The following is a 27,730-nucleotide window of genomic DNA, read 5'->3' as shown; positions in this document are numbered from 1 at the left end:
GAAATTAGGAAAAAAATGATGATTTTCATTAGCTATTAGAACAAAAAGTAGTTCCTACAAGCTAATATTTTTAGAATGTTATTTTGCCAAAGTTAAAATTGGTTTACTTTTACAAAGATTTTATTTTATTTGACAAAAGGGAAAGAATCCATTTTGTTGATGTTCTCTAGTCACGGAAATGGTTTCACACGTCTCTGTACATCATCTCACAAGCAAAACAACCCAAGTACAAGGCATATAGACAAAATCTCAACCTCATGATGTTCCTTATCTCGTTCGAAATATTGTAATACTCATCGTTGTTGTCGTCAACATATAGCTTGATCGTCTTCCCCTTCTCAACTGGTTAATCAATAATCAGCTCTCGACTATTTTATTGAGAGTGAAAGAGAAGACAAAGATGGGGAGTTCAAGTTACTTGCTACAAACGTTAGGCCTTCTGCTGCTCTGCTGTACCGTGGCAGCTAATAAAGTACCACTCGCAAACGCCAAGTATAAGGACCCAAAAGAGCCACTGGGAGTCAGGATCAAGAACCTGATGAGCCATATGACCCTTGAAGAGAAAATCGGACAGATGGTTCAGGTGGAACGTGTCAATGCCACAACCGAAGTCATGCAAAAGTACTTCGTCGGTATGATACTGGACCTTCACAACGTTGTTAAAATCTATATGAACACTCAACAGTTTCAGAAGTCTGTTTGTAGGGAGTGTGTTTAGCGGAGGAGGGAGTGTGCCGAAGCCATATATCGGTCCTGAAGCTTGGGTGAACATGGTGAATGAGGTCCAAAAGAAAGCTCTTTCAACCCGCTTAGGTATTCCCATAATTTACGGGATCGATGCTGTTCATGGTCACAACACCGTGTACAACGCCACCATTTTCCCGCATAACGTAGGCCTCGGAGTCACCAGGCAAGTTCTTACAAAATATCCCATTTCAAATGAATGGATAGACCCAAAACATTGTTTCTTTACTGTTGTATTCATCTGTTAGGGATCCTGGTCTTGTGAAGAGAATTGGTGAAGCAACTGCGCTTGAAGTTAGAGCAACAGGAATCCAATATGTCTTTGCTCCATGCATTGCAGTAAGTAAAATCTAATCTGAACATAAGCGGAAACATCAGTTTTTGTAATTAATCACTTTGAACAGGTGTGTAGGGACCCTAGATGGGGAAGATGCTATGAGAGCTATAGTGAGGATCACAAAATAGTTCAACAGATGACTGAGATCATACCTGGTTTGCAAGGTGACCTTCCCACCGGTCAAAAGGGTGTTCCTTTCGTCGCTGGGAAGTAAGTACACTTTACTGAATCTCTAGAGAAGCAAAGATTCATGGAGTTAGACAGATGACTGGGTAAACTTACAGGACCAAAGTCGCAGCCTGTGCTAAACACTTCGTTGGAGATGGAGGTACATTGAGAGGGATGAACGCGAACAACACGGTTATTAATTCAAATGGATTGCTGGGGATTCACATGCCAGCTTATCACGATGCGGTAAACAAGGGCGTTGCAACAGTTATGGTATCCTACTCGTCCATAAACGGGTTGAAAATGCATGCTAATAAGAAACTTATCACGGGTTTCCTCAAGAACAAACTCAAGTTCAGGGTAACTATAATCATAGAAAATTCCAGCTTAAGCAAAGCATCTAGAAGCAGCCATTTCAGTATTGACATGAGAAAGATTTTAAATCTCTCTGCAGGGCATTGTCATCTCCGACTATTTAGGTGTTGATCAGATCAACACACCTCTTGGTGCTAATTATTCACACTCTGTGTATGCTGCTACCACTGCGGGACTCGATATGGTCAGTCTCAAAAATGGTTCTTAATTTCAAAGATATAGAAAGTGATTCAAATTTTCCAATGCAGTTCATGGGCTCATCAAACTTGACCAAATTAATCGACGAGCTAACCAGTCAGGTGAAGCGAAAATTCATCCCGATGAGCAGAATCGACGATGCTGTAAAGAGAATCTTAAGAGTCAAATTCACAATGGGGCTCTTTGAGAATCCCATTGCTGATCATAGCTTGGCCAAGAAGCTCGGTAGTAAGGTCTGTAAGATAAAAAAACAGTTTTAAGATAGATCCCAACTTAACATTGAACAAACTCAACAGGAACACAGGGAACTGGCAAGGGAAGCAGTGAGGAAATCTCTCGTGTTGTTGAAGAATGGTGAAAACGCAGATAAGCCGTTGCTTCCTCTGCCAAAGAAAGCCAATAAGATCCTTGTCGCAGGAACACATGCTGATAACTTGGGATACCAATGTGGTGGCTGGACAATCACATGGCAAGGCCTTAATGGCAACAATCTCACCATTGGTACACACACCTTTCCTCACTCTATTCCAATGAATCATCATCATATAGAAGAACATTAGGGTTTCTCAGAACAAGTGACATACTCTAAGATTCATTTTCATACCACTTTTTGTGTGTTGTGATTTCAATATGCAACACTAATGAAGAACATATATTTACCAGTCTGAAATTGAATGTTGCAGGAACAACGATCCTCGCCGCAGTGAAGAAGACGGTGGATCCGAAGACGCAAGTTATCTACAATCAAAACCCCGACACCAATTTCGTCAAGGCCGGTGACTTCGATTACGCAATCGTGGCCGTCGGAGAGAAACCGTACGCGGAGGGATTCGGAGACAGTACGAACTTAACCATATCGGAACCAGGTCCGAGCACGATCGGGAACGTGTGCGCATCGGTGAAATGTGTGGTGGTGGTTGTATCGGGACGTCCGGTGGTGATGCAGATTTCGAACATCGATGCTCTAGTGGCGGCGTGGCTTCCGGGAACGGAAGGTCAAGGAGTGGCTGATGTTTTGTTCGGAGATTATGGATTCACCGGGAAATTGGCTCGGACGTGGTTTAAGACAGTGGATCAGTTGCCGATGAACGTTGGTGACCCGCATTACGACCCGTTGTACCCGTTTGGATTCGGGTTGATCACTAAACCAAATTAACGGTTTTCGATTCGGTAATTTCGGTTCATTAATAAGATTGTTGCGCCAAAACTTAAAATGGCAAAATGTTAAAATAATAATTCGTATTTTTCTGTTGCTTATACAATTTTAGAGACATGATCTCAAATTCTCAATCACTATCTCCTTCGTCAAGCTCTAAAGCTTTGAAATATTTACCATCTAAAAGATATGTTCCAATGGAGAGTCTAACTGCCCACAAGTCCTTTGGTTTTCTCGACACGATTCTGCAAAAACAATAGGATAAGAAAGAAGAGAAGTAAAATTAAGCTAATTTAATTGGCAAGAAAACACTGTTTAGATGATTAGTCTGAGTTTTGTCTTAAAATCTGTATAAAATAGAAGAAGAAGAAGAAGACCTTCCAACATCGCCAGGCTTGACCAAGCCAGAGTTGGCCCTAAGGCAAGGCATTGAAGCGGCCGTTTTTATAACTTTGGGAGCTTCGACGATGATGATCGGTGATCCTACTTGGAGCTTCGATTTTGGTCGTGGAGCCTCGTTTGCGATTTCACAGCATCTCACACTGACTCGTTGCGTGAAGGATCCACTGTGCCATATGCCATATTGCATCTTGGAGAATCTAGTTGAAGAAACAAAAGATAAAGCCATGGAAGAAGAAGCCAGCAAGTGTGAGTTTTTTAGTGGTATGAGTGGGGGGATAAGTAGACTTTTGTCTCGTAGTAGTTTACTAGCAAGCCAATGATTTTCAATCTTCGGTTTTGTCTTGGTTTACTCTTCGGTTTAGTTCAGTTCCAGTCCAGTATTCTCCAGCCGGATTTGTTATATTTCTTATTTCTTCAATTGATCACATTTCATATTGTCTTAAACCTGAGAAGCAAGAACGATTTGGGGCCTGTTTCCAACTTTCAGCTTTCTTCTATTATAAAACATGAAGAATATACATAACATGTTACATAATAAAAGGAAGACAAGACACATTAACTTCACCCGAAATTAATATGGTTCAAGGGGCCGGGAGATAAAATATTTAGACAAACAAAACAGAAACTTTATAAGCTATACCAAAAAATATTCTAGGATCTGGTCTTTTAGCATCTCTGGTTTGTTTTTGAAGACTACACAATCTCACTTCTTAGAGTAGGCAAGATATGGATCCTGTGCCATTGTTAGAACATCCGGCCTATCTTCTTGGTTATATGTTAGACACCGTCGAATCAAATCCTGCAGAAAATGCAAAAGTGAGAACATGGAGAGACAGTTTCATGACTATTTGGTACTACTTTACTTAAACCATGTTTAAGACCGGTACAGTTAATTTACCTTCGCTTCATTTGAGATGGCAGGTCTTGTTACTGGGAACTCAACCTTTTTGGCTTTAATGATTGTGTCTTCTCTTAGTATCCGTTCTTGGCTTTGGTCATGTCCAAAAGGTCGCTTTCCAAACAGCATTTGGTAAAACAGAACACCAACTGACCATACATCAACCTGAGTTTCAACACAATTTAGTACCACAAAACTTCTATAAGATAATCAGATTATGACATCATTGACCAATCACTGACCTTTGATGAGATCATAGGAGTTTTGTTAAGCTCAAAGCATTCTGGGGGCAAGTACCTATATTATAGAACCTTGTTAGCTATAAGATGTCCGGAAGTAGAAGAGACAAAAATAATATAGACCATATCAAGGAGACAAAAACTAGATTGCTCACCAGTATGTTCCAGCTCCCTGTGATGTAAGCTCCATTCCTTGAGAACCAACATTGTCCTCCACTATCTTGCTTAGACCAAAATCAGTTACTTTTGCTACTCCAAACTCATCAAAGAGAACATTACCAGGCTTCAGATCATAGTGGATTATCTTCTGTGACTTTTTGTTCAGATATACAAGGCCTTGAACTATTTGCACAATGATAATCCTTGCTTCTTTCTCAGGAAGATTAGATGTTGCCTTTAATACAGCATCAAGGTCTTTCCCTGCATTAGAAATTCAAAACATAAGAGTGAGAACTCAGAACTGTACTCCAGGATCTACAAAGGAATAGGAGAATTCTGATTTACCACTACAATATTCCAGAACGGTGCAGAATGTATGCATGTCGATATGAAATTTATCCCAAAGCCGAACAATGTGGTGATGCACAAGACTTTTATGGATCTCACATTCCCTGTTGGCATGGCGGATGTAACTTTGCTTCTTTTCTTCACTCCACTGAGCATTTAAACCATGAAGCTTGCACGCAACATATCTATGGTCCACCAAATCATATGCCTGCTTAAAATCCATAACATCATATTACTGCAAAATAATTCTCACATGTAAAAGAATGTAGTATCTATCAATGTTCTGACCTTATAGACTTCACTAAATCCGCCTTTACCAAGAAGATTTAGAAGAGCATAGCGGCTATTCAAAACTGGGAAATGGTTGAAACGAGAACCATCTTCATCTCGTATGCGTTTCATCTCCCTCATAAGTAGCCCCTTCTCTAATGTGTACCTTTCTCTCTCACGCAAAACAGCTTCCTCTTCCTGAAAGGTAAAACCAATAAATGTATGATACGTAACCAGAACCGAATCAACTTATAGGAAACAAGAAGCTGAGATGATGCATAAAGAACATACCCGCTTAATACTAGTAAGACGAGACTTGTAAACCTCGTCAGGGATGATATCTTCCTCCTGTGCTCCTGATTCTGTGTCGGTTCCGTCATTCTTATCTACACCCAAATGGAAAAACCAAGGGTGCCAAACATCATAACAATTTGCCCAAGGAAAAAATCACAAGATATATTACAGGAGATTGCGGATTCACTGACAAACAAAAAAATACTGGGATAACATACCACCATTTTGTCGTTTCTTAAGTAACTTTCTTTGTCTCTCAATAGCCTCCTTGGTTTCCAGCAATTGTCTCTTTTCGTTGCAAATTTATAGAAAAATCAGTACAGTTACTTCAAAGCTTATTGGTATTAGTTTGATAAAAATCCCTCGCTACACAGCTTAACTTACAAGTTGAGCATTCAGATCTTTCAACATTTGTCCGTCCTCCCATGTCTCAGCTATGATCGTTCCTGTCCTGAAATCACCAAAAAACACACACAAGCATATGTATTAAATTTTGATCACAAAATCAAGAACTAACCTTGTAACTTAGCAAAGAAGAGAGCTGCAATTATTGAGAAATGTGAAAGCAACTTCTATCTAAAACTCTATTCGAGTTTGTTTAAAGATTTTACTATAAAGCAAATTTGTATTTGCTATACATGTTTTATTATACCTCTCTGTGAAATATAATTTCAAACCTTGTGTAAATGATCACAGAAATGAATGATATATTGGATAAATACTAAGAACTCATATAAAATTATAAATATATTATGGCAGACCTGAGAACACCAACACTGCCTAATCGCAAAGATTCATTTCTGACTTTCGTTCTTGCTTCTTGTCTCTCAGTTTTGGAAACAGATATGAGAAGGTCCGAGATTACTTTAGTTGTCTGCGTGAAGAAAAAGAAAGGTTCAAAGCTTGCTGTTAGCAAGTGCACTGTTAGCTTAGACCAAATAATTCCGCATGATTTCCATAAGTATGTAAGAGTTATTAAGAATATCAGAGAGAAGCAGCCACAAAACATTTGATAAATTTCTTCATTACACTAACAGTAATAGTGCTACAGGGTTTGCAAAAGTTTCTGCCAATTTAAGTACCAAGTTGATATGAAGATACCCAGTTCGTTACAATTTGGTTCCACATTCAATGCACCTAAATCGCCTTCTCCGCAATAGATTGCCTATTAATTATTACCTAAAGAAATACTACTAAATGCTTTACGAAAAGAGCTCACTGGAAATGGAGTACTATAGGTAACGTAGACAATTGCAAGATCCAAGCTTTCACAGATATTTCAGTTATTTAGCAGCAGCACCATCAATAAATTTACTGAGCATTCTAAGCAAATCAGGAGACTGTCTATTGATTTAACTTTCTCGGGATAGAACTACCATGCTTCTTATGGAGAAAAATGTTTAACTCTAAGATTCTCCCAAAATCATTGAGAATATTAAAAGTAACCATGCCATAGTAGGTGCAAAATTTTATAAAAGAACATAAAAATTCTCAATAATCTATTAAGACACGGAAACAAAAGTTTGCGTACCTTTTGCTTCCCTTGTTGTTCCTGATCTTTCAGATCTTTTACCTCCTGCATATATCATTACTAGGATTATAAGCAGAGCAGGGGAATGGGAATAGATAAAAATGGTAATAGCATAGGCACAAATAGCTAAATCTGAAAGGCATTCACACAATACATTCTCAAGATTCCTGACAAGGTGGTGATACTCAGAAGAATCTTGTCGAGATTTACGCAATTCCTCCTCCAGCATAGCGATTTTTGCACGCAAAGATTTTAAGTCTTCCTGATTTATAAACAAGGAACAAAATAGTGAATAAAGAAAGATATAATTGTACAGTTTCATTGTTGTAGGATAATCATATATAATAATCCCGTTCACTTATTCTAACCAACTTAGAACATGCAGCTTAGTCCTAGACGATGAGACACAAACATATTCTCCAATATTACAGAGTAAAAGACATTATAGGAGAAACTTACATCCTGGAGAGAGCATTCACCATTCCTGAGCTGTCCATCAGGCCTAAAATCCTGGAGAATAAAATGCAGAAAATATTCATTGATAAACTGCGTCTGGTCATCAACATCAATGCAAACAGCAAAAAAAAAGGTAGGAAAAGGCATAGTAATTCTTTCTTGTCCTGCTTAATTTTTTCATACAGGCCAATTAAAAGGTTTTACTTCAGGAAAACATATAATTTGTGTCCACGTTTGTCAACGAAATTAAGTCTCATATATGTAAATCCTCGATGATGAGAAGAGTGGTTCCATGTAAGGTCCGATGAGGTAAACAATACTAACCTTTTGATCAGAGGCATCCAGTTGACTGGCAGCTGATACTGGTGCAACCACAAACTGAGATTTTGTCACATCGTTATTAGTTTTAGAACCACGCCCTCTACCTGTTGACGAAGCCCGACCTCGACCTTGTTTCTTCTTACTTACATCAAGGCCTGTCTTGGACTCAGCATCATTTTTCCTTCCATCATATGCTGCCTCTTGTGGCTTCAATTCAACAATATTCTTCATTATAAGTTGATGAGAAATACTAGGAGACAAAACTTACATCATACACCAATATTTGATATAAAAAACATCAACCCGATAAGAGACTAAAAGAAAACTCTTTATGAAAAATCAATACCTCAACATGATCAACAACACTGAAGTTGTTAGATTCTTGAACTTTCTGGCGCTTTTTTGTATTTGCTCGGATTAGGAAATCTCCAGTATTCTGAGACAGTAACAAGGAGAATGAGATCTAGCTAAAAAAGAGACTGTATTTCTTGTTCAAGAAAGAAATATAGATGCATCTGCAATGCCAGGATATGTAGCCAGCATTGCATACAACTTTGATCAATCTTTAGGCACAAACTGATCAATACAAGGAGGATAGGGACATCAACAATTCAATTAGCAACGACCCTTAGACTCACAAGAATCATAGCATAGACATAAACAAAAGAATTTGAAACAAACATCGGAAGCTACCTCGTCGTCTGAATCACTGATAGAGGTTTCGGACAATCCCGGCGGTGTGGAAGTGACGACTTTGACAGCGGCAGAAGCAGATGACCAGAGAGAGACCTGCTGCTGCTGCTGTTGTTGTTGTTGTGGTGGCTTGGCCGAGGAAGGGGTCTTACCAGTCAAGCGGGCCTCAAGCTTGGCGATTTTGTCGGGTAAAGAGTGATCCGACTGATTAGAAGAATTCGAGGAGAAATGCAAAACCATGTCATCCGACATTGCCAAACACTTGCGGACACTTCACTCCCTAATTTCTACACAGATCAGAGTAAATTCGAGAAATTAGGGTTTTTTAACGGAGAATTACGGAATTGGAAGCTAGAATCTGGATGTCGAAGAGAAACCCATCAACAAATTTTCATGCTTTTATGCAAATCCACGTGGAGGAAAGTGAATAAAACGTACAGAGAAAGATAGACAGAGAAAGAGAAGGAGGAATAAGGTTTTTGTTTCGGTGAAAAAGAAAAATCGAGGAACCCTAAGGAATTAGGAGGGAAAGAGAGGTCAACACAAAGTTCTCTTTAGCACTCACTCTGATACATTTTTTGGTTTATCAGATTTTAGCCTAATTATATAATCTGAGGTTTGAGACAAGTTTGAGTTATGGGTGTGTTAATTTGGGAAATTTCCATTTTTTCTTTCTTTTTTTTTCTCCATTTGGTATCATGGATTAGGGTTGACTATAAGTAGGGTTTTCTTTGATCTAAGGCCAGACTCGTGGTTTAAACGCTAAAATCCGATTATGACTATATGAATTTGCGGAAGTAGGCGGTTGCCGTCTCAAGCGTTATTAAACAATTTGAACGATTAATTTAGCGGTTGAAAATTAATGCATTTGCGGAAATTTTGTTACTGAATATCTAACAAACTAAAATACTTAATATATTAAATAATAAAATAATATAATTTAGTAATTTATAGTAAAATAAGATATGCTAGACTATTAATTTTGACACTAAATATATTCTGATTTCTTTCTTTACTAGTTTCATTTATATTTAATAACATTTTTATATAATTTACTATTCACAGAATTTAATAAGAAATAAATCTTAATTTGAAAAAAAAAAAATTGATTTGATAAAATTTCAATTGATTAATTAATTAAGACAAATAAAATAATAAATGAGAATCTCAGTGTCAATTAATAGATAAAATTAAAATGTAACATGCGTTAAGAAAAAGAAAAAAGTAAAAATGTAATATTAAGGTTTAGGCAAAATGAAATATTTACAGAGACCTTTTACTATTGAATTAAAAAAAAAAGTTACAATTCGAGATGGACTATTTTTTTGGAGGAGCAAGGGTTAACTCTTATCTCAGATTAAAACAACCCCTGCGCCGCTTACTCTCTCTCAGATTCCTCCCGAAGCAACCTCGTTTACTCTCTACGCCAATTTCAGCGCTTAGACATCCCTTTGTGAGTTTTCTTCGATTCCTTTTCGAATTCTTCTGGTCGATCTCAGAGTAAATCGTGTTTTTGGAAGAATTGAGTATAAACAGATTGGTAAACCTAGCTGTTCCGTTTCTGATTTGAAGCCTTGTCGTACATTTTATTTGGGTATTTTTTTTATTGGGAATCGAAAAGTTGTTCTGAATCTCGTTATGGTTTTGTTGCGTTCCGAATTACCTCTCTGATTTAGAAACCCTAATTTCGGACTTGCCTATGCTCATCGTTGTTACAGATTATGTTGATTCTAATATGTATATGTTTGGTTTCTGAGGTCTTATTATCATTGTGTGTTTTCGTTTTGTATCTCAGTTGCAATCATGGCTGATGAAATCAATGAGATAAGGGAAGAGCAAGAAGTAAGTTTGTTTTTTTTCTCTGTTTCTTAATGATAGGGCTCAAGTTAGCCATATAGATTTTTTTTTTTGTTTTGTTTGATGAACTCATGATTGAATGGTTTTTATGTTTTGGTTCATCCTTTTACAGCAGCTCGCACCCTTTGATCCTTCCAAGAAGAAAAAGAAGAAGAAGGTTGTGATTCAGGAACCTGTCGAGGACTTAGCAGAGTCTTCACAGACTGAGAAATCTGATTCATTGCCTGGTATGTATGATGAAGAGTCAATGTGATGTGAAACATTTTTTTTGTTTCAATGGTCTTTTGTGTTACTTTGTCTAATTCCTTGTTTTTGCAGTTAATGATGGTCTTGAGAGTTCATTTACTGGAATGAAGAAAAAGAAGAAGAAGCCAGTGAGTATTGTTTTACGTTTTGTGCCTAGTATTTTTTTTATGTCATTAAACTTGTGTGTTTGATGATTCTGTGACTCACATTTGTTCTTGTTTGATATTTAGACTGAATCAAGCTTATTGAACAACGAAAGTGTTGATGCTGGGGAAGATTTGGATGGTACTTTTAATATCCTTTTTTTTTGTTTGCTAATATACCTTTTCTCTTGGCGGGGTTTTTATCCTGTTTGAATCTTACTGAGAATATATTGCAGAGATTGCTAATGACGAGCAAGAGGGGGAAGAAGGAATAGTTCTACAGCAACGTTACCCCTGGGAGGGAAGTGAGAGGGATTACATATATGACGAGGTGACTATATTTTCGATGATTTCTTTTGTTTTAATCCTTCATAAATATCTTGCTCCCTTGTTTTTTTGCTGACGGGAGTTATATATGCAGCTTCTTGGTAGAGTCTTTAACATTCTCCGTGAAAATAATCCGGAGCTTGCTGGAGATAGGCGTCGTACAGTTATGAGGCCTCCTCAAGTTCTTCGTGAGGGGACAAAGAAGACTGTCTTTGTCAACTTCATGGACCTTTGCAAGACGTATGAGCTAACTCTTTATCTTCCTCTTCAAACTTTTTCTGTGTAACCATAAGTAATATTACCATTTAATTTTGATGACTTTTCGATGACATGTCTTATCTGCATATAAAAAATCAGGATGCATCGTCAACCAGATCATGTTATGCAATACTTGCTTGCTGAGTTGGGTACTAGTGGTTCGCTTGATGGGCAGCAAAGGTTGGTTGTTAAGGGAAGGTTTGCACCTAAGAATTTTGAAGGAATTTTGCGGCGATATATCAGTAAGTAACTTTCTTCTTAGTCTCAAAATTTAAGTTGCCATAAAAGTATATCAGTTTGGAGTTGTTAACCTCTTGTTTTATTATTTCTCAGCTGACTACGTCATTTGCCTTGGTTGCAAGAGCCCAGACACCATTCTCTCCAAGGAGAACCGTCTCTTCTTTCTGAGATGTGAAAAGGTATAAGTTAATCTAATTAGTCCTGATCTTGATATGCATTCCTTTGTTTCTGTTTTACAGTTTTACTTTCTGCGCAACAAAGTAATAAAGTATTTTGTGTGTTTGAATTTGCTAATGTGATTAACGAGTGGGCTACATGGTTTTTGCAGTGTGGATCTCAACGATCTGTGGCTCCGATCAAAACAGGGTTTGTTGCTCGTGTTAGTCGCAGGAAGACTTGAGAAATTAGAAGGTGAAGTGACCTTGGTATGGAGTTTGGAGCTATTCTACTGCTTCTGTATGAGTTTATGAGTTGAAGAAATACTTGTCTTGTTTTTTTTATTTTGTTTTGGAATATGATTATGACTTGACTTTTAAAATGGGATAGGATCAAAACCTTTTACTCTGTCAGGTTCATGTGGTCACCTTGAAGGTTGATTTAGTAAATCCATGGACTTCTTTTTTGTGTTAAGATTATTCTTAGTTCAAAATTAATAGACTAATGATATTAACGTCCACAGGCATTGCGTTCAACATCTCAAATTAAAGCGTGGAAGGCTCAGAAAGTCCAATATACACTATGTTTATCTACAGTTACAATCATACTACAAAAAACAAATAATGTATACGGTTTGGTCTAATATAGCCGCATACGATTTAGTATTTACCAACAAAAAATTGGTCTCAAACCAAACCGAACAATTGGTAATTAACAATTGTTCTTTTGGTCTTGAACCGAACCAAACCGAACTGAACTATATTAACCGACCGACTTCGTCCTTTCCTCCTGATCAAGAAAACTCGTCTCCTACAAAAATCCCAGAAGACAAGAGATTGGTTCTTCTTTTGCATCATTCTTACAAAATCCCCAAAATCATTCGAAACCCCTGAGTATTCTCCTTAACTCTAAGAAATAAATTTCTGAATGGATGCATCGTCTTCACCGTCTCCTTCCGAGGAAAGCTTGAAGCTTGAGCTTGATGATCTTCAGAAACAGCTGAACAAAAAGCTGAGATTCGAAGCATCCGTTTGTTCTATTCATAATCTTCTCCGTGATCACTACTCTTCTTCCTCTCCTTCTCTCCGCAAACAGGTTGGTTTTTATTCTTAGATTTTCGGATCAATAGATTCAAAATTATTCGGAATTGTTAGGGTTTATGCCTGCCTTGACGTTTACTCATTGCTTATGTCTGATGATGGGTTTAACTTTTGAGGATTGAATCAGGAATCAAATATCTTTCTTTTATTGTTTTTCTATTTCAATTGTGGAGAAAGTTCATGTTCATGTCAAAAATTTCATTTAATCCGATCTGTTTTTGTTTAGTTACCCTCTGTGACATAGTATTGATTTGATTGCCATTGCAGTTCTATATAGTTGTATCTCGTGTCGCTACGGTTCTTAAGACAAGATATACAGCTACTGGATTTTGGGTTGCTGGACTGAGTCTTTTCGAAGAGGCTGAGCGACTTGTCTCTGATGCTTCTGAGAAGAAACATTTGAAATCTTGCGTTGCTCAAGCTAAGGAGCAGTTAAGCGAAGTAGATAATCAGCCAACAGAGAGCTCACAAGGTTTGTGAAACATTTAGTTTGGCTTTTGATGGTTTTAAGTGAAATTTATCTGGAGATGATTTTTATTTCTCTTGTGAATTTTTTGCAGGTTATCTTTTTGAGGGACATCTTACGGTTGATCGTGAGCCGCCACAGCCTCAGTGGCTAGTACAGCAGAATCTCATGTCTGCTTTCGCTTCTATCGTTGGTGGTGAATCCTCTAATGGTCCTACTGAAAACACTATTGGGGAAACTGCTAACTTGATGCAAGAACTTATCAATGGTCTTGACATGATCATTCCAGATGTAATGCCTTCTCTTTTCTTCCTTACTAGTTTTAGATTATGTACTATCACACATAGCTGATATCACAAGTTTCTTCACCTAAAGATAGAGATGAAAGCAATTCTTAATCATCCGCATTCTACTCATATGTTGTTTTTTGCATATTGAGTTTCTCCACTTGGTTGTCTCACTCATCTGTATCAAGAGTGTTTAACCTCAACCTCTAATATTGTATTGGTAGCGTCTTTTTCTTAGCTTCATGATTGAAAAGTGATATATGATGTGTTCTATGCAGATACTAGATGATGGTGGACCACCAAGAGCTCCACCGGCAAGTAAAGAAGTTGTAGAGAAACTCCCAGTCATTATTTTCACCGAGGAATTGCTTAAAAAGTTTGGAGCAGAGGCAGAATGTTGCATCTGCAAGGAGAATCTAGTTATTGGCGACAAGATGCAGGAATTGCCATGCAAGCACACATTTCACCCTCCTTGCCTAAAGCCTTGGCTGGTATAAAAAAAAAAATCCCATTCTTTCAAGCTTACTAGTAAGTAAGAACATAAAGCTTATGCTCATATTGTTTTATGGCAGGACGAGCATAACTCTTGCCCTATATGCCGCCATGAATTACCAACAGACGATCAGAAATACGAAAACTGGAAAGAGAGAGAGAAAGAGGCCGAAGAAGAGAGGAAGGGCGCAGAGAATGCTGTCCGCGGAGGTGAATATATGTACGTTTAAATTTCAATCAGTTATGGCACACTCCCATTGTCTTTCCTTGAAACATCTCCGAATTGTTGTTCATCATTCACAATTATAAATCCCATTTTACATATAGATTCAATGTCTTTTGTATGAAAGCTTATAATAACAACACAGACTTCTTTACTTTACACACAATTGTATCTTGAAGAGATGACAAGTTCAATAACATAACATCAAAGAGTCATTAGTTAGATAGACTCTAGGACAGTGTTACTAACTACAATAGTTTCTTCAGTAGAATTGTAAAATGGCAAACATATCTGACCACTCCCAGACATGGAAACAATCTTCGGTTTGTCTAGCAAACCTATACAGACACTATCATACAACACATTACACACAGCAGCGTACATGATAGATTATCATATTAATTACTATATTGACAAAACGTTTTACTTAGTTTGCTTATAAGCTTAATGTGGAGGTTTGATCTTCTGCTAAGCAGTTGGAAATTCCTCCTTGATAGAGACATTGCCTGTTGGGACATCTGTCTTTTTGAAGTCTGAAGTAGGGTAAGGGTTTTTGTTGACCAATCTGCAGATAAAAAAAAGTGAATGTTATTGTTAGATGCAATATCAAGGTTAAACATTATGATCAATCTGTCTTTACAAGTCTCTCACAGGTACATTAACAAGCTCTGTATTAGTAATCAATCAAAAACTGAATAAAATAGATCAGATTTGAATTTCCATTGAAATGGAGAAGGATGAAGTGTAATTTTAAAGGCTGCATACCTGTCCCGTCTTTTCTCGAGGAATCGTTGAAGCGAATGCCTCCTTGCAATAGGTAGATCTGTTACGGCAAACATAATTGTAAGAAACTAATGAGAGTATCCATTTTCAAGGTTTGAAGATTACTATAACCAGTTGAATCGAATACTTACCAGCCGTGGATCTGCAAAACGAGATTGGCTGAATAGGAAATGGCTGTGCAGCTGGTGATGCCACATTAGATGTGCTTGAGAAAGAAGGAGCTCTGTTCAGTGCTGGCGATGAGACAGGACTGATGCTTGTAGAATTCTTTGTCTCCATTGCTTTAGCAGCAATACGAAGGATTTCTTGAACCTATAGGCATAGATCACAGTGAGAACAGAAATTCTGAAGTTTTTCTGACAACAACAAAGCTCTAATGGACCAACCTTTTCTGATGGAAGTCCATCAAACACAGTAACACTTCCACCAAAGAAAATAGTAAGTTGATTTGGAGGAACCGTTGGCTCAGCGGTTTGAATCTCCGTGGACCTTCAATAGCAGAAGATCTATTAAACTTGTGACCGACACTATAAAGATGGACTTATTGATGCAACATTAAGAAAACTCTCCACATATGAATCCAGTCTCTCCAATTTCACATGTTAACGGTGAAGTTCTATTAATCAAATTCACATGAAAACTTATGTATGCATTAAAGGACTTTGAAAAACACAAGTTTGTTAAGAATCCAATTGTTCCAGCCAAAAAACAAATTGGTTCCATTGAGAAATATGACTTTCCCTAAATAGAAACTAAAGTAACCAGATCGAAATGCTGATCTTCCTTATCAGAAACAAGATACAATTTTAAGTACTAAACTCAAAGCAAAGAGAGAAACAGATAAAAACATGTGAAATCAACAGTAAACACAGCTCATACCTAACTTCGTTAATCGATTTCTCAACAGATCCGGTACCGCCGATCTCAGCCGCGCCGCCGTCACCGTCGGCAACACCACATCCACCTTCAACGGAAGCGCGTGGCTCATCTTTCACCTTAGTCATGGCTTGTCTCTCAAAATTTGTAGATCTGTCTTTTTCCGATGAGAATTTTGATACTTCTCTCCCTTAGAGTACTTTTGTTTCGCTTCGTCTCTACGTCGTTCAGACCGGGAACCTCCGAGATTTATCCTTCTCAGAAGCTCCTGTAATTTGACACCTGGCGATAGATATTGATTTTTATTGTTTGACTTTTGGTGCTACGACAGTAAAAGACAACAAGAGGGTAATTAGAAACGTGCTCGAATATGATACGGTGTCGTTGGCCTTCTATGTGGGACATGCTTTCTCATTTCGGTTATCCGGAACTCCAAACGTGTATAATTTATAAGTGGCTGAGACGTTAAACTAATTGAGTTTGCTGGACCTTGATTCATTGGGCTCTTAAAGTACTGTTGGGCTTAGTCGTCTTAAAATGACTTCTAAAATGGACCTTGACTGCTTACATTTATAATGTTTCTCTTTCTATTTTATAAGCCTCTTTACATTTATAGTTTTTTTTAGTAACAATATTCGCATACAAATCACGAATTAATTTATTTCTGTTTTTGTATTCGACCGCTAAATCATCACCAAATTCAAATTTGTATATGGAACATTTTTTTTTTTCCTCTATATAATCAAACAAAATGCAAAATTGTCGAAACTATAAAATTTACTTCTTAATGTAACTTATAACTTTTTGGTTAAGGGTTAATCTAAACTTTTTAGTTTTTACTGAAGGGCGCATAAGAAATCTGGGAAATACGAGGGTAGTTTGGTCTTTACGAGTTTCATTTAGGGTTCCGAAAGATCTGGGTTTTGGCTCTCTCCTCTCATTTTCTACTCTTCTTCAAAAGCACACTCAATATTTCGAGATCCTCTCGGCTTGTTCGTTCTTCGTGAACGATCCCATCTATTGTTTCTCGCTAGTCTCAGATTCGACTAACTTGGATATCTCCGATACTGAAGAAGCCTCCTTCTTCTTTTTCCGCTCTTCCCGATGCCGGTAATGTTCCTCCGTCGTCTCTTTCAATCCTTTTGCTTTTCCCCAGTGCTCTCCGTTAACTGAACTTAGCTATTTCGTATTTAGATCGATAAGATCTTCAAAGATGATGCTAGTGAAGAGAAGGGAGAACGTGCGAGGATGGTGAGTCTTTTGAATCGATTAGGATTTAGGGTTTTTCAGATTCACTCTTCTACTGTTTAAATCTGATTTTCTTTTCTTTTGTTGTTGCTCTTTTAGGCATCATTTGTTGGTGCAATGGCTATCAGTGATCTGGTTAAGTCTACTTTAGGGCCAAAGGGCATGGTAATTTCCGATCTCTGAATATTTAGAAAGCTACAAACTTTCAATTTGGTTCTATTGATTATTGTTGAATCCTTTTTATTATTGTTTAGGATAAAATCTTGCAATCTACTGGTAGAGGTCATGCGGTCACTGTTACTAACGATGGTGCTACTATTCTCAAGTCACTTCACATAGACAACCCTGCAGCTAAAGTTCTTGTTGGTATGTAATTTCCCTGCGACATTCTGGCATGAAGTTTTCACATTCGTTTTTTCTTAGTTGGGTTTTCTCTCACAGTTCGTTGTATCTGGTTTGTTCTTCAGACATCTCGAAAGTTCAAGATGATGAGGTTGGTGATGGAACTACCTCTGTTGTTGTCTTGGCCGGCGAGCTTCTGAGGGAAGCAGAAAAGCTTGTGGCTTCTAAGATTCACCCTATGACCATCATAGCAGGTACACTTTTGGAGCTTTAAGTGTTAAGATGTCAACTTTGTATCAGCTTCTCTCACTATGGCAATGATTTCTAATTTTTTCGTTTTCTGGTTTCTTAGGTTACAGAATGGCTTCGGAATGTGCTCGTAATGCTTTACTGAAAAGAGTCATTGATAACAAGGACAATGCAGGTAATCATTATAGAGATGGTTAAACCTTGTTATGCTGACATATTTAAGTATAGCATTTTCTTGTTTGTGTGATTACTTCGACTGTTGGGTTCAAGCGGTGATTTCCTTTCAGTTGAATACAGAACGGAAATCACACTGTTATTTTACAGCATTGTATTTTTGTCAATGCAGAGAAGTTTAGGTCAGACTTGTTGAAGATTGCGATGACTACTTTATGTTCCAAAATTCTCTCACAGGACAAGGAACATTTTGCAGAAATGGCCGTGGATGCTGTTTTCAGGCTAAAGGTTCCATTTCTTCCTCCTTTTGAAACTGATTCAGCAATGTCATGTGTTCCTTCCTTCTTTTTCTCTTGATTTATGTGTTATCTCATGAAAGAAGATCTTCCTTTGACGAAATGTCATGAAATTAGGCTATTATCATTTCACCATTAGTCTTTCCCATAGTTGCATCGTTTCGTTTTGGATTGTTATATGATTTTTTTCTGACATTCTGCTTTTATCGTTCAACAGGGAAGCACAAACTTGGAAGCTATTCAGATCATCAAAAAACCTGGAGGGTCTCTGAAGGATTCGTTTTTGGATGAAGGGTAAGACAACACTTTGTGCCTTTGGCGTCAGTTCAAATTCAGTTTTCTGAGCTATTGATCTTTCTTTAGTATTCATCTGTTCATGGTAACTCTGTCGTGTTTCTTTTCTTCTTCATAGCTTACGCACCTTAATTTCATTTATAGTGTTATTTTGGAATGTTGATAGTCATCATGTCATCTTGTTGTGTTGTGTTTCTTCTTCTATCGAGTAATATGGTCTCATGTCACCTCAACTTAAAATCTATGCCTGTAGGTTTATTCTTGACAAGAAAATAGGAATTGGGCAGCCTAAGCGCATAGAGAATGCAAATATCTTAGTAGCTAATACTGCTATGGATACCGATAAAGTGAAGATTTACGGTGCACGTGTCCGTGTGGATTCCATGACCAAGGTTGCTGAGATTGAAGGGGCTGAGAAGGAAAAAATGAAAGACAAGGTGAAGAAGATCATAGGCCACGGAATCAACTGCTTTGTTAACAGGCAGTTGATCTACAATTTCCCTGAGGAACTCTTTGCTGATGCTGGTATACTTGCTATTGAGCATGCTGACTTTGAGGGAATAGAGCGTCTTGGTTTGGTTACTGGTGGTGAAATTGCTTCGACCTTTGACAACCCAGAGTCTGTTAAGCTTGGGCATTGCAAGCTTATAGAAGAAATCATGATTGGTGAAGACAAGTTGATTCATTTCTCTGGTTGTGAAATGGGCCAGGCTTGTTCAATTGTCCTAAGAGGGGCCAGGTATCCATTTTCACTCCCATTACTTGAAAGACTTCGTCTAAACTTTATTCTGTTTCTAATTCACTAATCAATTTTTGTATGGGTTCTTTTTTCTTGCAGTCACCATGTCCTAGATGAGGCTGAAAGATCACTCCATGATGCCTTATGTGTACTCTCTCAAACAGTGAATGATACTAGAGTTTTGCTTGGAGGTGGATGGCCAGAGATGGTGATGGCAAAGGAAGTAGATGAGCTTGCAAGGAAAACTGCTGGCAAAAAATCTCATGCCATTGAAGCTTTCTCACGTGCTCTAGTTGCTATACCGACAACAATCGCTGACAACGCTGGTTTAGACAGTGCCGAATTGGTTGCTCAGCTTCGTGCAGAGCACCACACTGAAGGGTGTAACGCTGGGATCGACGTCATCACTGGAGCTGTAAGTAAACTTTATAAACATTAGGATTCGCCATTGAATGTGCAAGGCTAGACTTGAATTGTGATGATGATGATTGATTGTTTACAGGTAGGAGATATGGAAGAGAGAGGAATCTATGAAGCATTCAAAGTGAAGCAAGCGGTTCTGCTTTCAGCCACAGAAGCATCTGAGATGATATTGCGAGTGGATGAAATCATTACATGTGCTCCTAGGAGGAGAGAAGACAGGATGTGAAAAACTCAACACAAACACATGAACGTGGTGGGAGCCTAGAGATTCCATGATTGTGTTTTCGATTTGGATCAGAATACAACTTTTCTAATATGTTTAATGTTTTGCTCCTCCTTAGAACTCATCTTTTTGTTTTGTTTCCTTTTAATCTTGTTTTGAGTTTGAATTTAGACGTTTGAAAAAAGTGTTAGCTCCAAAGTTTTTAATTTGTTTGGTTGTGACGTTGTGTCTTCTGTTTCTACCTGCATCCCATTTTGGCATTTTCACTGAGATGGTTCTGATATAATAGGGATGTGTGGAAAAGAAAAACGAAGTACCAAAACGTAAGTTATTTGGATACCAAAGGAAAACTTGAAGGATCCCATTTCTGAAAAAATCGTAGGCCATCTTATATATAAATAAATATCTATAAGGTATATCATTCATCACCTACAACGATGAGGTAGTTTTGCGTTGTAAAGGTTTGGTCAACCGACCAAACCACATTATAAAGCAGAGCAGATCAAAACATGGGTCCTTGCAATCGCAAACTTTAATTATAGCGACCCTTTATCAATCGTCTTACCAGAAAAAATATGTTTGTTTTTCGATTTTGTTGTTTTATATATGATTTGATTTGAATTCATGGTTTCATATATTTCAACTTCTTTTACCAAACAGTTAAAAGTCCCACAAAAAAAGTGCACCAGTTTATCAAGAAATTTTAATGGAAATGCATAAACTATACATTTTCAGAAAATTATAATAAAACAAATAATATTGAGCCGACATGAATTCATAGTCTAGACTCTAGGGACAAGGTTCGATAGATTGGTTGACATGTCATCCTAGGTTTAAATTTGGGCTTCCAAAGGTGTTCGATTTTCAAGAATTTATCACGATTCTGTTATTCAAGACTCTTTATCTTTATTATAGTTCCTGGGAGATCAAGACAGAGCAATGCATATTCCTTTGTGAAGAAATCTCTTAAACGTTTGTTGTTGATACCTTGTCTTGTTTTGATAATCTCCTGATTACTACAATTTTTTGTCAAGGCCACCATTTTTATTTGATTCTTTTGTAGCAAACTAATAATGACTAGGATACAAAATAACTCATTGGACTTTATGAATATACTATATTCCCAAACAGTTAGTTGCGTTATCCTATCATATACCCGATTCATTTTCCTAGACTGTGAAATTCGGGTCGAGTATGAGTCATATGGACAACGAAAGCAAGACCAATGGGATTGATCAACTATTAATGGAGTATTTGTAAATCAGTCCATATCATTCATTAGAGAAAAAGGTATTACATAAGCGTAAGTATTAAAATATAATTAACATATTGGCCGGTCAATAATCACGTAAGGTAGATAGAAAAATTGTCTCTGCGTATGGGCCAAAAGCCAGAAATGACGCCATATACAATCAGCTTATCATAGTAATATATTGTAAGCAATCAACTTAACATATTACAGTATTTATCTCTCTTTATGGTCATCAAATGGTCATCTCCCATCAAAAACAAGATAACAAAACATAAAATAATGTTTCTCTTTAGGGGTGCTTTGCTAAAGAAAAAAAAAAGGCAAAAACTAAAGTGTGACACGAACGGCACAAAATACTTAGGCAAACGTCATTTACTTGATTCCTATCATCATTATTAATTCATAGTCTATAACTTTTACGAAATTGCAATGTTCCCACGTCATTTACTTGTTTCTTCTTGTCATAGTCTATTAACTTTTATAAATTTGCAGTTTTGTCCCCCCACTCACTCGTTACACACACGGCCCAAAACTGTAAGAATCTTTTGTTTAAAACTTTCACATAATGACCCCTATATTCTCCTTCATTACTCATATTTGGACCGGAATCTTTTGAGTATCTCCAAATTTCAACATTATTTGAATGATTCGTTTAAACTAATCATGTAAAGCAGCAATTATGTGTCTCATCATCGACTAATTAAAAATCATATACTATTGTTCACCCATTACATAATAATTAAAGCAGAATATTCCCAATTTTTAAAAACCAACATAGCTTTTTAGTCATGTACATCATCACAATTGAAAACTTGACACCTGTTTTGTAATATATATAAAATCATCTCCAAGCAACTTGAAAATTAAAATAATTAAACTCAAAATAAACCTAATTTAAAGTTTAAATTAAACTAAAATGAAAATAGTAGAAAAATTTAAAGGCTCCACTAATAAAGATAAAGCAAAGCATCATCATTCATCAGCAACAAGCAGCTTTATTCCTCTATTAAAAACGAATCTCATTCTCCACTTTCTCCTCCCCTTCTCTCTCTCTCTCTCTCTCTCACACACACACACAAACGCACATACTTGAGCAAAGTCATCACAATGAGCTTCTTCATCGAAGATTCTGGTCTCATAGTCACTCAGCTTCTCTACAAAATGGCTGTTCTCATCACCGTCTTGAGATGGATCCTCGCTTGGATCTTACGCTACCGATCCAGATCCAGATCCACCTCTTCTTCCACTTCCGCCTGTCCTTCGATTTCCTCACAGGCGATCAAAGAAAGCCTCTCCGTGACGACGTTCCGTGACGCAGCTGAGAGATCTCCGGCGATGATCAACGACACCTGCGCTGTGTGTCTCGGAGATCTGGAAGATGGAGATGAGGTTAGAGAACTCAGGAACTGTAGCCATATGTTTCACCGTGAGTGTATTGACCGGTGGTTGGATTATGAATGTTGCGGTGGTGATGAGAATAACGAAGGTGAGGAGGATAATCACCGTACGTGTCCTCTTTGTAGAACTCCGCTACTTGCTGCTAATACGACGTCGTGTGGTGATTGGCCGACGAAGAACGAACCTAGCTGGGCCGTTGAACGGCTTCTCTACCTCTTCGGAGATGATCTTCACGTCTGATTTCATTTTTTTTTGTCTTTTCCGATTTTTATTTGATTTTTTATTTAGTGGGATCGATTTTGATCAATTAGAAATTTAAGTAGTGAGAGTGGTTAATTTTTGTAAATTGGGGGATTTAATGTGTTAGATTAGGAAATATAATAATAATATCATCGATTAATTTCAAACCATCAGATTTCTGGTCGATCGTCAGCAAATGTTACATTCACATACCTATGGGGGGTAATCAATCTTTCTAATACGAATCTCTAATCAAATTTGCATTGATAAAACCTTTCTATTTTTAACAAAGTCACTATTTTTAACCATCTTAACTAGATTTGTGGGATTGTAACAAAGTGAGAATAATACATACCAAACTCCTTAATTTCCCAAATACAAATGTTTTCTGGTTGGTGGTGAAGTGTTGATACTTTGATCAACCATACCATCTTAAAGTTGTAAAATCCAGCCGACACCACTAGGTTCATTCTCAGTTTCTCATGAGCCTTATCATGAACCATCAACCTACTACTACAAGTGAAAGTATGATGGTTAGGTTAATTCTCAGTTTCTCACCCTCTTCCGGCCGCATGTCTACCTCGAACCAAGCCTCACTCTCCTTGGACGCAATTTTAGCAATATACACAACAAAGATTTCTTAGTGTTTAGTCTACTCAAATCCTTGCCACTAATTTAGTCTACTCATATTAAAGGTTTAGTCTTTTGTGAGTGACATCCTTGTTAAAAAAAAAAAAATATCATTGGCAAGGGACAGAGAAAATTGGGGGGGGGGGGGGGGGCAAGCAAATGAAGCGCAGTCGTTTTGATGAGTAGGTCGACTGTGGGGTCCACTCTTTATGTTTCCTGAAGAAATAAAACATGTATAGAAAAAGAGGGTTTTTTCGTAGAGGAGAAGTTTGTTCGTTCGTTGCTATCAAATTCATCTTCAATGGCAGCGATACAGATTCTAGATCAGGTCGACGATTCCGCAGATTCACTGATAGAATCGATGCGTGGAGTTCAAAATACGATGGCTTTACTTCACTCGACGGTTGGTGAGTTACTCAATTCCATGTCCGAGACTCTAAATTCCATGGCGGAGATGAAATCAGCACTTCTTCAACAACCCACAGCTACAGCAACGTCGGAATCTACTAAAGTTACGGTGGATCATGACCTCCCTGTAGCACCACCACCTCCTACGAAACAATCGACCGCGGCGGAGGATAACTCAATCGACACGCACCCGCACCGTATGTCTCGCTACATTCAGCTGATGAAGCCCAAGATCGAGATGCCAGTCTTCGAAGGTCCCAATGTTAACTCATGGCTCACCAGAGCAGAACGATACTTCGAGTTTGGAAGTTTCACAGACGCGGAGAAGATTCAATTAGTTTACATGAGTGTCGAAGGCCGTGCTTTGTGTTGGTTTAACCTTGAGAACCGTAACCCTTTTGTTGATTGGAATGATTTCAAAGCTAGGGTTTTACAGAGGTTTGGTGATCCTAGATCTGCAATGGAACGTTTGCTCACTCTCAAACAGGTTGATTCTGTTATATCATATCTTGGTGAATTTGAGGATCTCTCGACGCAGTGTTTGGATGACCTTGATACTGTACTTGAGGTTGTATTCGTCAAAGGGCTTAAGGAGGAGATTCAGGAAATGCTTCGTGTGTTTCAACCAAAGGGTTTGAGTGATATCATCATGATGGCTCGTAGATTGGAGAATAGTCCTTTTTGCCGTCTGATCAAAAATTCACAAGTTTGAAGATTTGTCTTCCCGGAGAAATACCCTTTTTGGTTCTTGATGCTTGTCTTTCAAGATTGTTTCTTTGACCTCCCTTGTCTAAAACATAAAACTGTTTTAGATTTCTTCATAGAAAATGTTTTGACATCTCTTTAACTTGATACACAATGTGAGGAATCTCAAGGTTAGGACTTGCTATCATATAGTAGTTTGGCTAATTGGGTCGTGAGATTCCATGAAGTTAGCAAAAGTTTATAGACTTTCTTCTAATATTCTCTAAGAAACAAACTGCAAATGCCCAATGACATGGTCTCCATCTTTTACACTCCATCCCTTTCTTCTTCTCCCTGCCACTTATTGGATATTAGCATCAATGGTTAATCACTAATAATATGTTTTAATAAGTTTGTTTTGTGCAACAAATACATAAGAGATGCTGAATAGTTACTTGGATGGTTTAAATTCAGGTTTACCACCAATGGAATCAAGTTCCTTATTGAATTACTAACACAAATACCTTTCCTTTACCCTCTTTCTTCCATATACTCATCTTCCCCATCTCCTACATCTATATCTCTGTCTATATTTGTATATATACACAAATAAAACCCAAATTCTCATTAGACCCCACATTCTGAAACCCAAACCCCACACTTTTAGAGAAATGAGTAGTCATGATACATACCAAAAACTCATTTTGTTTTGCCTATCCATATTCTTTCTTCAAAACATATTGAAGAATGTGGAGGGCTTGGCATGTAACTGGGGTACACAAGCGAGCCATCCACTACCACCAAACATAGTGGTGAAACTCCTTAGGGACAATGGGTTCAACAAAGTTAAGCTATTTGAAGCTGACCCTGGTGCACTCAGAGCTCTTGGTAAATCCGGTATTCAAGTCATGGTCGGTATCCCCAACGATCTCTTGGCAACTATGGCATCCACTGTTACCAACGCAGAGCTTTGGGTTCAACAAAACGTCTCTCAATACATCTCTAGATATGGAACCGACATAAGGTAATTTGCATTGCAGTTCAATAGGCCATTAGCTAAAACATGTTTTTAAGTTTGTCAAGCTTGGATTTTTAAGCTAAAACATGCTTAAGCTTCTGAAGAGTAGACTTTTAAACTAAAAACAACCTTCGAAAGCTTAGACTTTTAAGCTAAAAACATGCTTGAAGTTTCTAAAGATTGGATTTTTAATCGGTGATCAGATATGTAGCGGTGGGGAATGAGCCATTCTTGAAGACCTATAATAACAGATTCGTCCGATCAACATATCCAGCGCTGCAAAACGTTCAAGCAGCTCTAGTTAAAGCTGGTCTTGGTCGGCAAGTCAAAGTGACGGTTCCTCTTAATGCCGACGTCTACGAATCCAGCGATGGTCTTCCTTCTTCCGGCGATTTTCGATCAGACATAAAAACCTTAATGATCTCTATTGTTCGATTCCTAGCTGATTCCGTCTCACCAATCACCTTCAACATCTACCCTTTCCTCTCTCTCAACGCTGATCCAAATTTCCCGCGCGAATACGCCTTCTTCCCAAACGGAGGCGGCGGCGGTGGAGCTAAGCCCGTCGTCGATGGTTCAATCTCTTACACGAACGTCTTCGACGCAAATTTCGACACTTTAGTCTCGGCGCTGGAGAAGAACGGATTTGATGCGAACAAAATTGAAATCATCGTCGGAGAAGTCGGATGGCCAACCGACGGTGATCAGAACGCAAATCCTGCAATGGCTCAGAGATTCAATCAAGGGTTATTGAATCGTATCCTTCAAGGACAAGGTACGCCTCGCCGGAGAATGGCGCCGGAAGTTTATATATTCTCATTAGTAGACGAAGATGCCAAGAGCATTGATCCCGGGAAATTCGAAAGACATTGGGGAATATTCTCTTATGACGGCGCCGTTAAGTATCCTCTGAGTCTCGGTAACGGCCGTCCGTTGGTTCCGACTAAAGGTGTTCGTTACCAGGCACGTGAGTGGTGCGTGCTCTCCACTCAGGCTGCGGGTAACGGTGCTGCCACTTGGCAGGCTTCTGCTACGTACGCGTGTCAAAATGCCGACTGCACCTCGCTCGGGCCGGGTTCCTCCTGCGCCGCCTTGGACCCGACCGCGAATGCTTCTTATGCGTTCAATATGTATTTTCAAAAAATGGATCATCGTCGTGGCTCATGTGATTTTAACAATCTTGGGGTTGTTACTAAGATAGATCCGTCAAGTGGTTCCTGTAGGTTTCCTATCGAAATCGACACGAGCAGGCAGCAGATGTCGAATCCGCCACCGAGGAATTCAGGTGCATCTGAAGCAAAGTATAGGTTGGGGGCAGCCGTGGTGATGGTAATCTGTTTGGTGTTCTCTAATTGATCCTTGGGGATGTTTTTTTCATTCTTTCATTGAAATGTAAATACAATTGTCCATAATTCGATAACTGGACATGTAATTATTCTGTCTTAGAACTTGTTTTCCTTTTTTTCACTTGTTATGTTAAATTATTGATAGGTTAATAGTGATGATTTGATTCGTAATAGATGGAATGAAAGCGGATAACAAGGTGGACGTATGTGATTAGAGTCCATAATCTGCCTTGTCTTTGAACCTGAAACGTTTTGAGACTTTTGTGGTAAAACCTTTTCTAAGACAAAAGAACTATACCAAAATTCAGATAAGGAACTATAGTGTGGTGGTCCGTCGGATTAGCAGTTATTATGTCACTCTTCCGTATGATAAAATGATTTGACTTCTTTTTGCAGAGTTGTTGTAGTAAAAGCATGTTACATTATCTTCTTACCAGTTAGAACTGATTGTTTTTTCGGTTCCATCTTGTTTGTTTACCCACACAGAAAGTAGCTAAGGTTTTCATATGTCGTCCAAGTCAACTAGTACGAGAGTTATGACAGGTATTATATGTTCTGTTTTGGCATTAGTGGATATATAGTTTAAGTGATTGGATAATGGTATTTTGGATCTTGATGATTAAAAATTGGGTATGATCGAGCGAGTATTTGAGGTATATAGTTGGATCAAATTGTCCAACAAAAAAATATGTTTGGTCCCAAATAAAAACGAAAAAAGAAAAA

The 27,730-nt window shown here is 38.0% G+C and overlaps 9 protein-coding genes, 3 long non-coding RNA genes and 1 pseudogene across 16 annotated transcripts; 8 read left to right on the top strand and 5 right to left on the bottom strand.

Moving 5' to 3' along the window:
• Positions 1-87: 87 nt before the first annotated feature.
• AT5G03255 lies at positions 88-3,023 on the bottom strand. Its single transcript, NR_142673.1, has 3 exons — positions 2,483-3,023; positions 1,234-2,344; positions 88-1,099 (listed from the first exon to the last, which is right to left on the bottom strand). It is a non-coding gene; the product is annotated as an other RNA (long non-coding RNA).
• On the top strand, positions 220-3,127 carry AT5G20940 (Glycosyl hydrolase family protein). Its single transcript, NM_122103.4, has 9 exons — positions 220-632; positions 706-910; positions 993-1,083; positions 1,149-1,291; positions 1,366-1,609; positions 1,704-1,808; positions 1,873-2,055; positions 2,119-2,323; positions 2,506-3,127. Exons 1-9 carry the CDS (start codon positions 401-403, stop codon positions 2,976-2,978), a joined length of 1,881 nt encoding a protein of 626 aa, NP_197594.2. The 5' UTR covers positions 220-400; the 3' UTR covers positions 2,979-3,127.
• CRR42 (DUF3148 family protein) lies at positions 3,109-3,670 on the bottom strand (the record flags this gene model as incomplete). 2 transcript variants are annotated; one of them, NM_122102.3, is made up of 2 exons in its annotated part: positions 3,356-3,670; positions 3,109-3,223 (listed from the first exon to the last, which is right to left on the bottom strand). In NM_122102.3, exons 1-2 carry the CDS (start codon positions 3,604-3,606, stop codon positions 3,109-3,111), a joined length of 366 nt encoding a protein of 121 aa, NP_568406.2. In that variant the 5' UTR covers positions 3,607-3,670. The 2 variants fall into 2 exon arrangements, with proteins under 2 accessions (NP_568406.2, NP_001331861.1); NM_001343690.1 differs by lacking the exon at positions 3,109-3,223 and having other exon boundaries at positions 3,319-3,635.
• A 177-nt stretch (positions 3,671-3,847) lies between these two features.
• On the bottom strand, positions 3,848-9,186 carry TSL (Protein kinase superfamily protein). Its single transcript, NM_122101.2, has 16 exons — positions 8,590-9,186; positions 8,243-8,332; positions 7,900-8,103; positions 7,579-7,629; positions 7,274-7,381; positions 7,120-7,164; positions 6,350-6,462; positions 5,973-6,039; positions 5,807-5,876; positions 5,586-5,680; positions 5,313-5,492; positions 5,022-5,232; positions 4,673-4,937; positions 4,521-4,575; positions 4,279-4,443; positions 3,848-4,179 (listed from the first exon to the last, which is right to left on the bottom strand). The coding sequence occupies exons 1-16, from the start codon at positions 8,839-8,841 to the stop codon at positions 4,084-4,086; spliced, it is 2,067 nt and encodes a 688-aa protein (NP_568405.1). The 5' UTR covers positions 8,842-9,186; the 3' UTR covers positions 3,848-4,083.
• A 722-nt stretch (positions 9,187-9,908) lies between these two features.
• EIF2 BETA (eukaryotic translation initiation factor 2 beta subunit) lies at positions 9,909-12,405 on the top strand. Of its 3 annotated transcripts, none has more exons than NM_122100.4 (10): positions 9,909-10,042; positions 10,385-10,431; positions 10,559-10,673; positions 10,765-10,820; positions 10,923-10,977; positions 11,072-11,166; positions 11,257-11,402; positions 11,520-11,662; positions 11,754-11,839; positions 11,989-12,405. In NM_122100.4, the coding sequence occupies exons 2-10, from the start codon at positions 10,393-10,395 to the stop codon at positions 12,058-12,060; spliced, it is 807 nt and encodes a 268-aa protein (NP_197592.1). In that variant the 5' UTR covers positions 9,909-10,042; positions 10,385-10,392; the 3' UTR covers positions 12,061-12,405. The 3 variants fall into 3 exon arrangements, with proteins under 3 accessions (NP_197592.1, NP_974817.1, NP_001078610.1); NM_203088.2 differs by having other exon boundaries at positions 9,943-10,042; positions 10,562-10,673; positions 11,989-12,336; NM_001085141.1 differs by having other exon boundaries at positions 9,980-10,183; positions 11,989-12,336.
• Positions 12,406-12,550: 145 nt separating this feature from the next.
• On the top strand, positions 12,551-14,542 carry AIP2 (RING/U-box superfamily protein). Its single transcript, NM_122099.4, has 5 exons — positions 12,551-12,911; positions 13,184-13,388; positions 13,477-13,673; positions 13,948-14,160; positions 14,242-14,542. Exons 1-5 carry the CDS (start codon positions 12,744-12,746, stop codon positions 14,389-14,391), a joined length of 933 nt encoding a protein of 310 aa, NP_197591.1. The 5' UTR covers positions 12,551-12,743; the 3' UTR covers positions 14,392-14,542.
• On the bottom strand, positions 12,631-12,900 carry AT5G03245. The gene has a single exon (NR_142672.1). It is a non-coding gene; the product is annotated as an other RNA (long non-coding RNA).
• JAZ12 (jasmonate-zim-domain protein 12) lies at positions 14,515-16,350 on the bottom strand. The gene is made up of 5 exons (NM_122098.5): positions 16,047-16,350; positions 15,554-15,656; positions 15,299-15,479; positions 15,150-15,207; positions 14,515-14,949 (listed from the first exon to the last, which is right to left on the bottom strand). Exons 1-5 carry the CDS (start codon positions 16,169-16,171, stop codon positions 14,853-14,855), a joined length of 564 nt encoding a protein of 187 aa, NP_197590.1. The 5' UTR covers positions 16,172-16,350; the 3' UTR covers positions 14,515-14,852.
• On the top strand, positions 14,929-15,139 carry AT5G03235. The gene has a single exon (NR_142671.1). It is a non-coding gene; the product is annotated as an other RNA (long non-coding RNA).
• Positions 16,351-16,884: 534 nt separating the features above from the next.
• On the top strand, positions 16,885-20,401 carry AT5G20890 (TCP-1/cpn60 chaperonin family protein). The gene is made up of 11 exons (NM_122097.3): positions 16,885-17,153; positions 17,238-17,294; positions 17,391-17,456; positions 17,546-17,657; positions 17,759-17,887; positions 17,986-18,057; positions 18,229-18,344; positions 18,570-18,646; positions 18,900-19,385; positions 19,485-19,800; positions 19,888-20,401. Exons 1-11 carry the CDS (start codon positions 17,148-17,150, stop codon positions 20,032-20,034), a joined length of 1,584 nt encoding a protein of 527 aa, NP_197589.1. The 5' UTR covers positions 16,885-17,147; the 3' UTR covers positions 20,035-20,401.
• A 1,793-nt stretch (positions 20,402-22,194) lies between these two features.
• On the top strand, positions 22,195-23,646 carry AT5G20885 (RING/U-box superfamily protein). The gene has a single exon (NM_122096.5). The coding sequence runs from the start codon at positions 22,391-22,393 to the stop codon at positions 22,919-22,921; it is 531 nt and encodes a 176-aa protein (NP_568404.1). The 5' UTR covers positions 22,195-22,390; the 3' UTR covers positions 22,922-23,646.
• A 181-nt stretch (positions 23,647-23,827) lies between these two features.
• On the top strand, positions 23,828-24,950 carry AT5G20880 (annotated as a pseudogene; the record flags this gene model as incomplete). Its single annotated transcript has 1 exon — positions 23,828-24,950.
• A 314-nt stretch (positions 24,951-25,264) lies between these two features.
• Positions 25,265-27,255, top strand: AT5G20870 (O-Glycosyl hydrolases family 17 protein). Its single transcript, NM_122094.3, has 2 exons — positions 25,265-25,667; positions 25,865-27,255. Exons 1-2 carry the CDS (start codon positions 25,315-25,317, stop codon positions 27,015-27,017), a joined length of 1,506 nt encoding a protein of 501 aa, NP_197587.1. The 5' UTR covers positions 25,265-25,314; the 3' UTR covers positions 27,018-27,255.
• The last annotated feature ends 475 nt before the right edge of the window (positions 27,256-27,730 follow it).

This window comes from Arabidopsis thaliana, chromosome 5 (genome assembly GCF_000001735.4).
Source record: "Arabidopsis thaliana chromosome 5, partial sequence".
Lineage (NCBI taxonomy): Eukaryota > Viridiplantae > Streptophyta > Magnoliopsida > Brassicales > Brassicaceae > Arabidopsis > Arabidopsis thaliana.
The sequence above is the reverse complement of the archived record's forward strand: the minus strand, read 5'-3'. Positions and strand labels throughout refer to the sequence as shown.

What these genes read in the sequence shown, in the direction of transcription:
- AT5G20940 (NM_122103.4), top strand. Translation starts at nt 401, where the DNA reads ATGGGGAGTTCAAGTTACTTGCTACAAACGTTAGGCCTTCTGCTGCTC. An exon ending in CATGCAAAAGTACTTCGTCG is followed by an intron (nt 633 to 705) that starts GTATGATACTGG and finishes GTCTGTTTGTAG; the next exon opens with GGAGTGTGTTTAGCGGAGGA. An exon ending in GTAGGCCTCGGAGTCACCAG is followed by an intron (nt 911 to 992) that starts GCAAGTTCTTAC and finishes TTCATCTGTTAG; the next exon opens with GGATCCTGGTCTTGTGAAGA.
- TSL (NM_122101.2), bottom strand. Translation starts at nt 8,841, where the DNA reads ATGTCGGATGACATGGTTTTGCATTTCTCCTCGAATTCTTCTAATCAG. An exon ending in TTGTCAGGAATCTTGAGAAT is followed by an intron (nt 7,165 to 7,273) that starts GTATTGTGTGAA and finishes TGATATATGCAG; the next exon opens with GAGGTAAAAGATCTGAAAGA. An exon ending in GTCTTACTAGTATTAAGCGG is followed by an intron (nt 5,493 to 5,585) that starts GTATGTTCTTTA and finishes TTTACCTTTCAG; the next exon opens with GAAGAGGAAGCTGTTTTGCG.
- AIP2 (NM_122099.4), top strand. Translation starts at nt 12,744, where the DNA reads ATGGATGCATCGTCTTCACCGTCTCCTTCCGAGGAAAGCTTGAAGCTT. An exon ending in CTCCTTCTCTCCGCAAACAG is followed by an intron (nt 12,912 to 13,183) that starts GTTGGTTTTTAT and finishes TTGCCATTGCAG; the next exon opens with TTCTATATAGTTGTATCTCG. An exon ending in GCCAACAGAGAGCTCACAAG is followed by an intron (nt 13,389 to 13,476) that starts GTTTGTGAAACA and finishes AATTTTTTGCAG; the next exon opens with GTTATCTTTTTGAGGGACAT.
- JAZ12 (NM_122098.5), bottom strand. Translation starts at nt 16,171, where the DNA reads ATGACTAAGGTGAAAGATGAGCCACGCGCTTCCGTTGAAGGTGGATGT. An exon ending in ATGGACTTCCATCAGAAAAG is followed by an intron (nt 15,480 to 15,553) that starts GTTGGTCCATTA and finishes CTATGCCTATAG; the next exon opens with GTTCAAGAAATCCTTCGTAT. An exon ending in GTTTTGCAGATCCACGGCTG is followed by an intron (nt 15,208 to 15,298) that starts GTAAGTATTCGA and finishes TTGCCGTAACAG; the next exon opens with ATCTACCTATTGCAAGGAGG.
- AT5G20890 (NM_122097.3), top strand. An exon ending in TGATAACAAGGACAATGCAG is followed by an intron (nt 18,058 to 18,228) that starts GTAATCATTATA and finishes TTGTCAATGCAG; the next exon opens with AGAAGTTTAGGTCAGACTTG. An exon ending in TCGACGTCATCACTGGAGCT is followed by an intron (nt 19,801 to 19,887) that starts GTAAGTAAACTT and finishes GATTGTTTACAG; the next exon opens with GTAGGAGATATGGAAGAGAG.
- AT5G20885 (NM_122096.5), top strand. Translation starts at nt 22,391, where the DNA reads ATGAGCTTCTTCATCGAAGATTCTGGTCTCATAGTCACTCAGCTTCTC.
- AT5G20870 (NM_122094.3), top strand. Translation starts at nt 25,315, where the DNA reads ATGAGTAGTCATGATACATACCAAAAACTCATTTTGTTTTGCCTATCC. An exon ending in AGATATGGAACCGACATAAG is followed by an intron (nt 25,668 to 25,864) that starts GTAATTTGCATT and finishes ATCGGTGATCAG; the next exon opens with ATATGTAGCGGTGGGGAATG.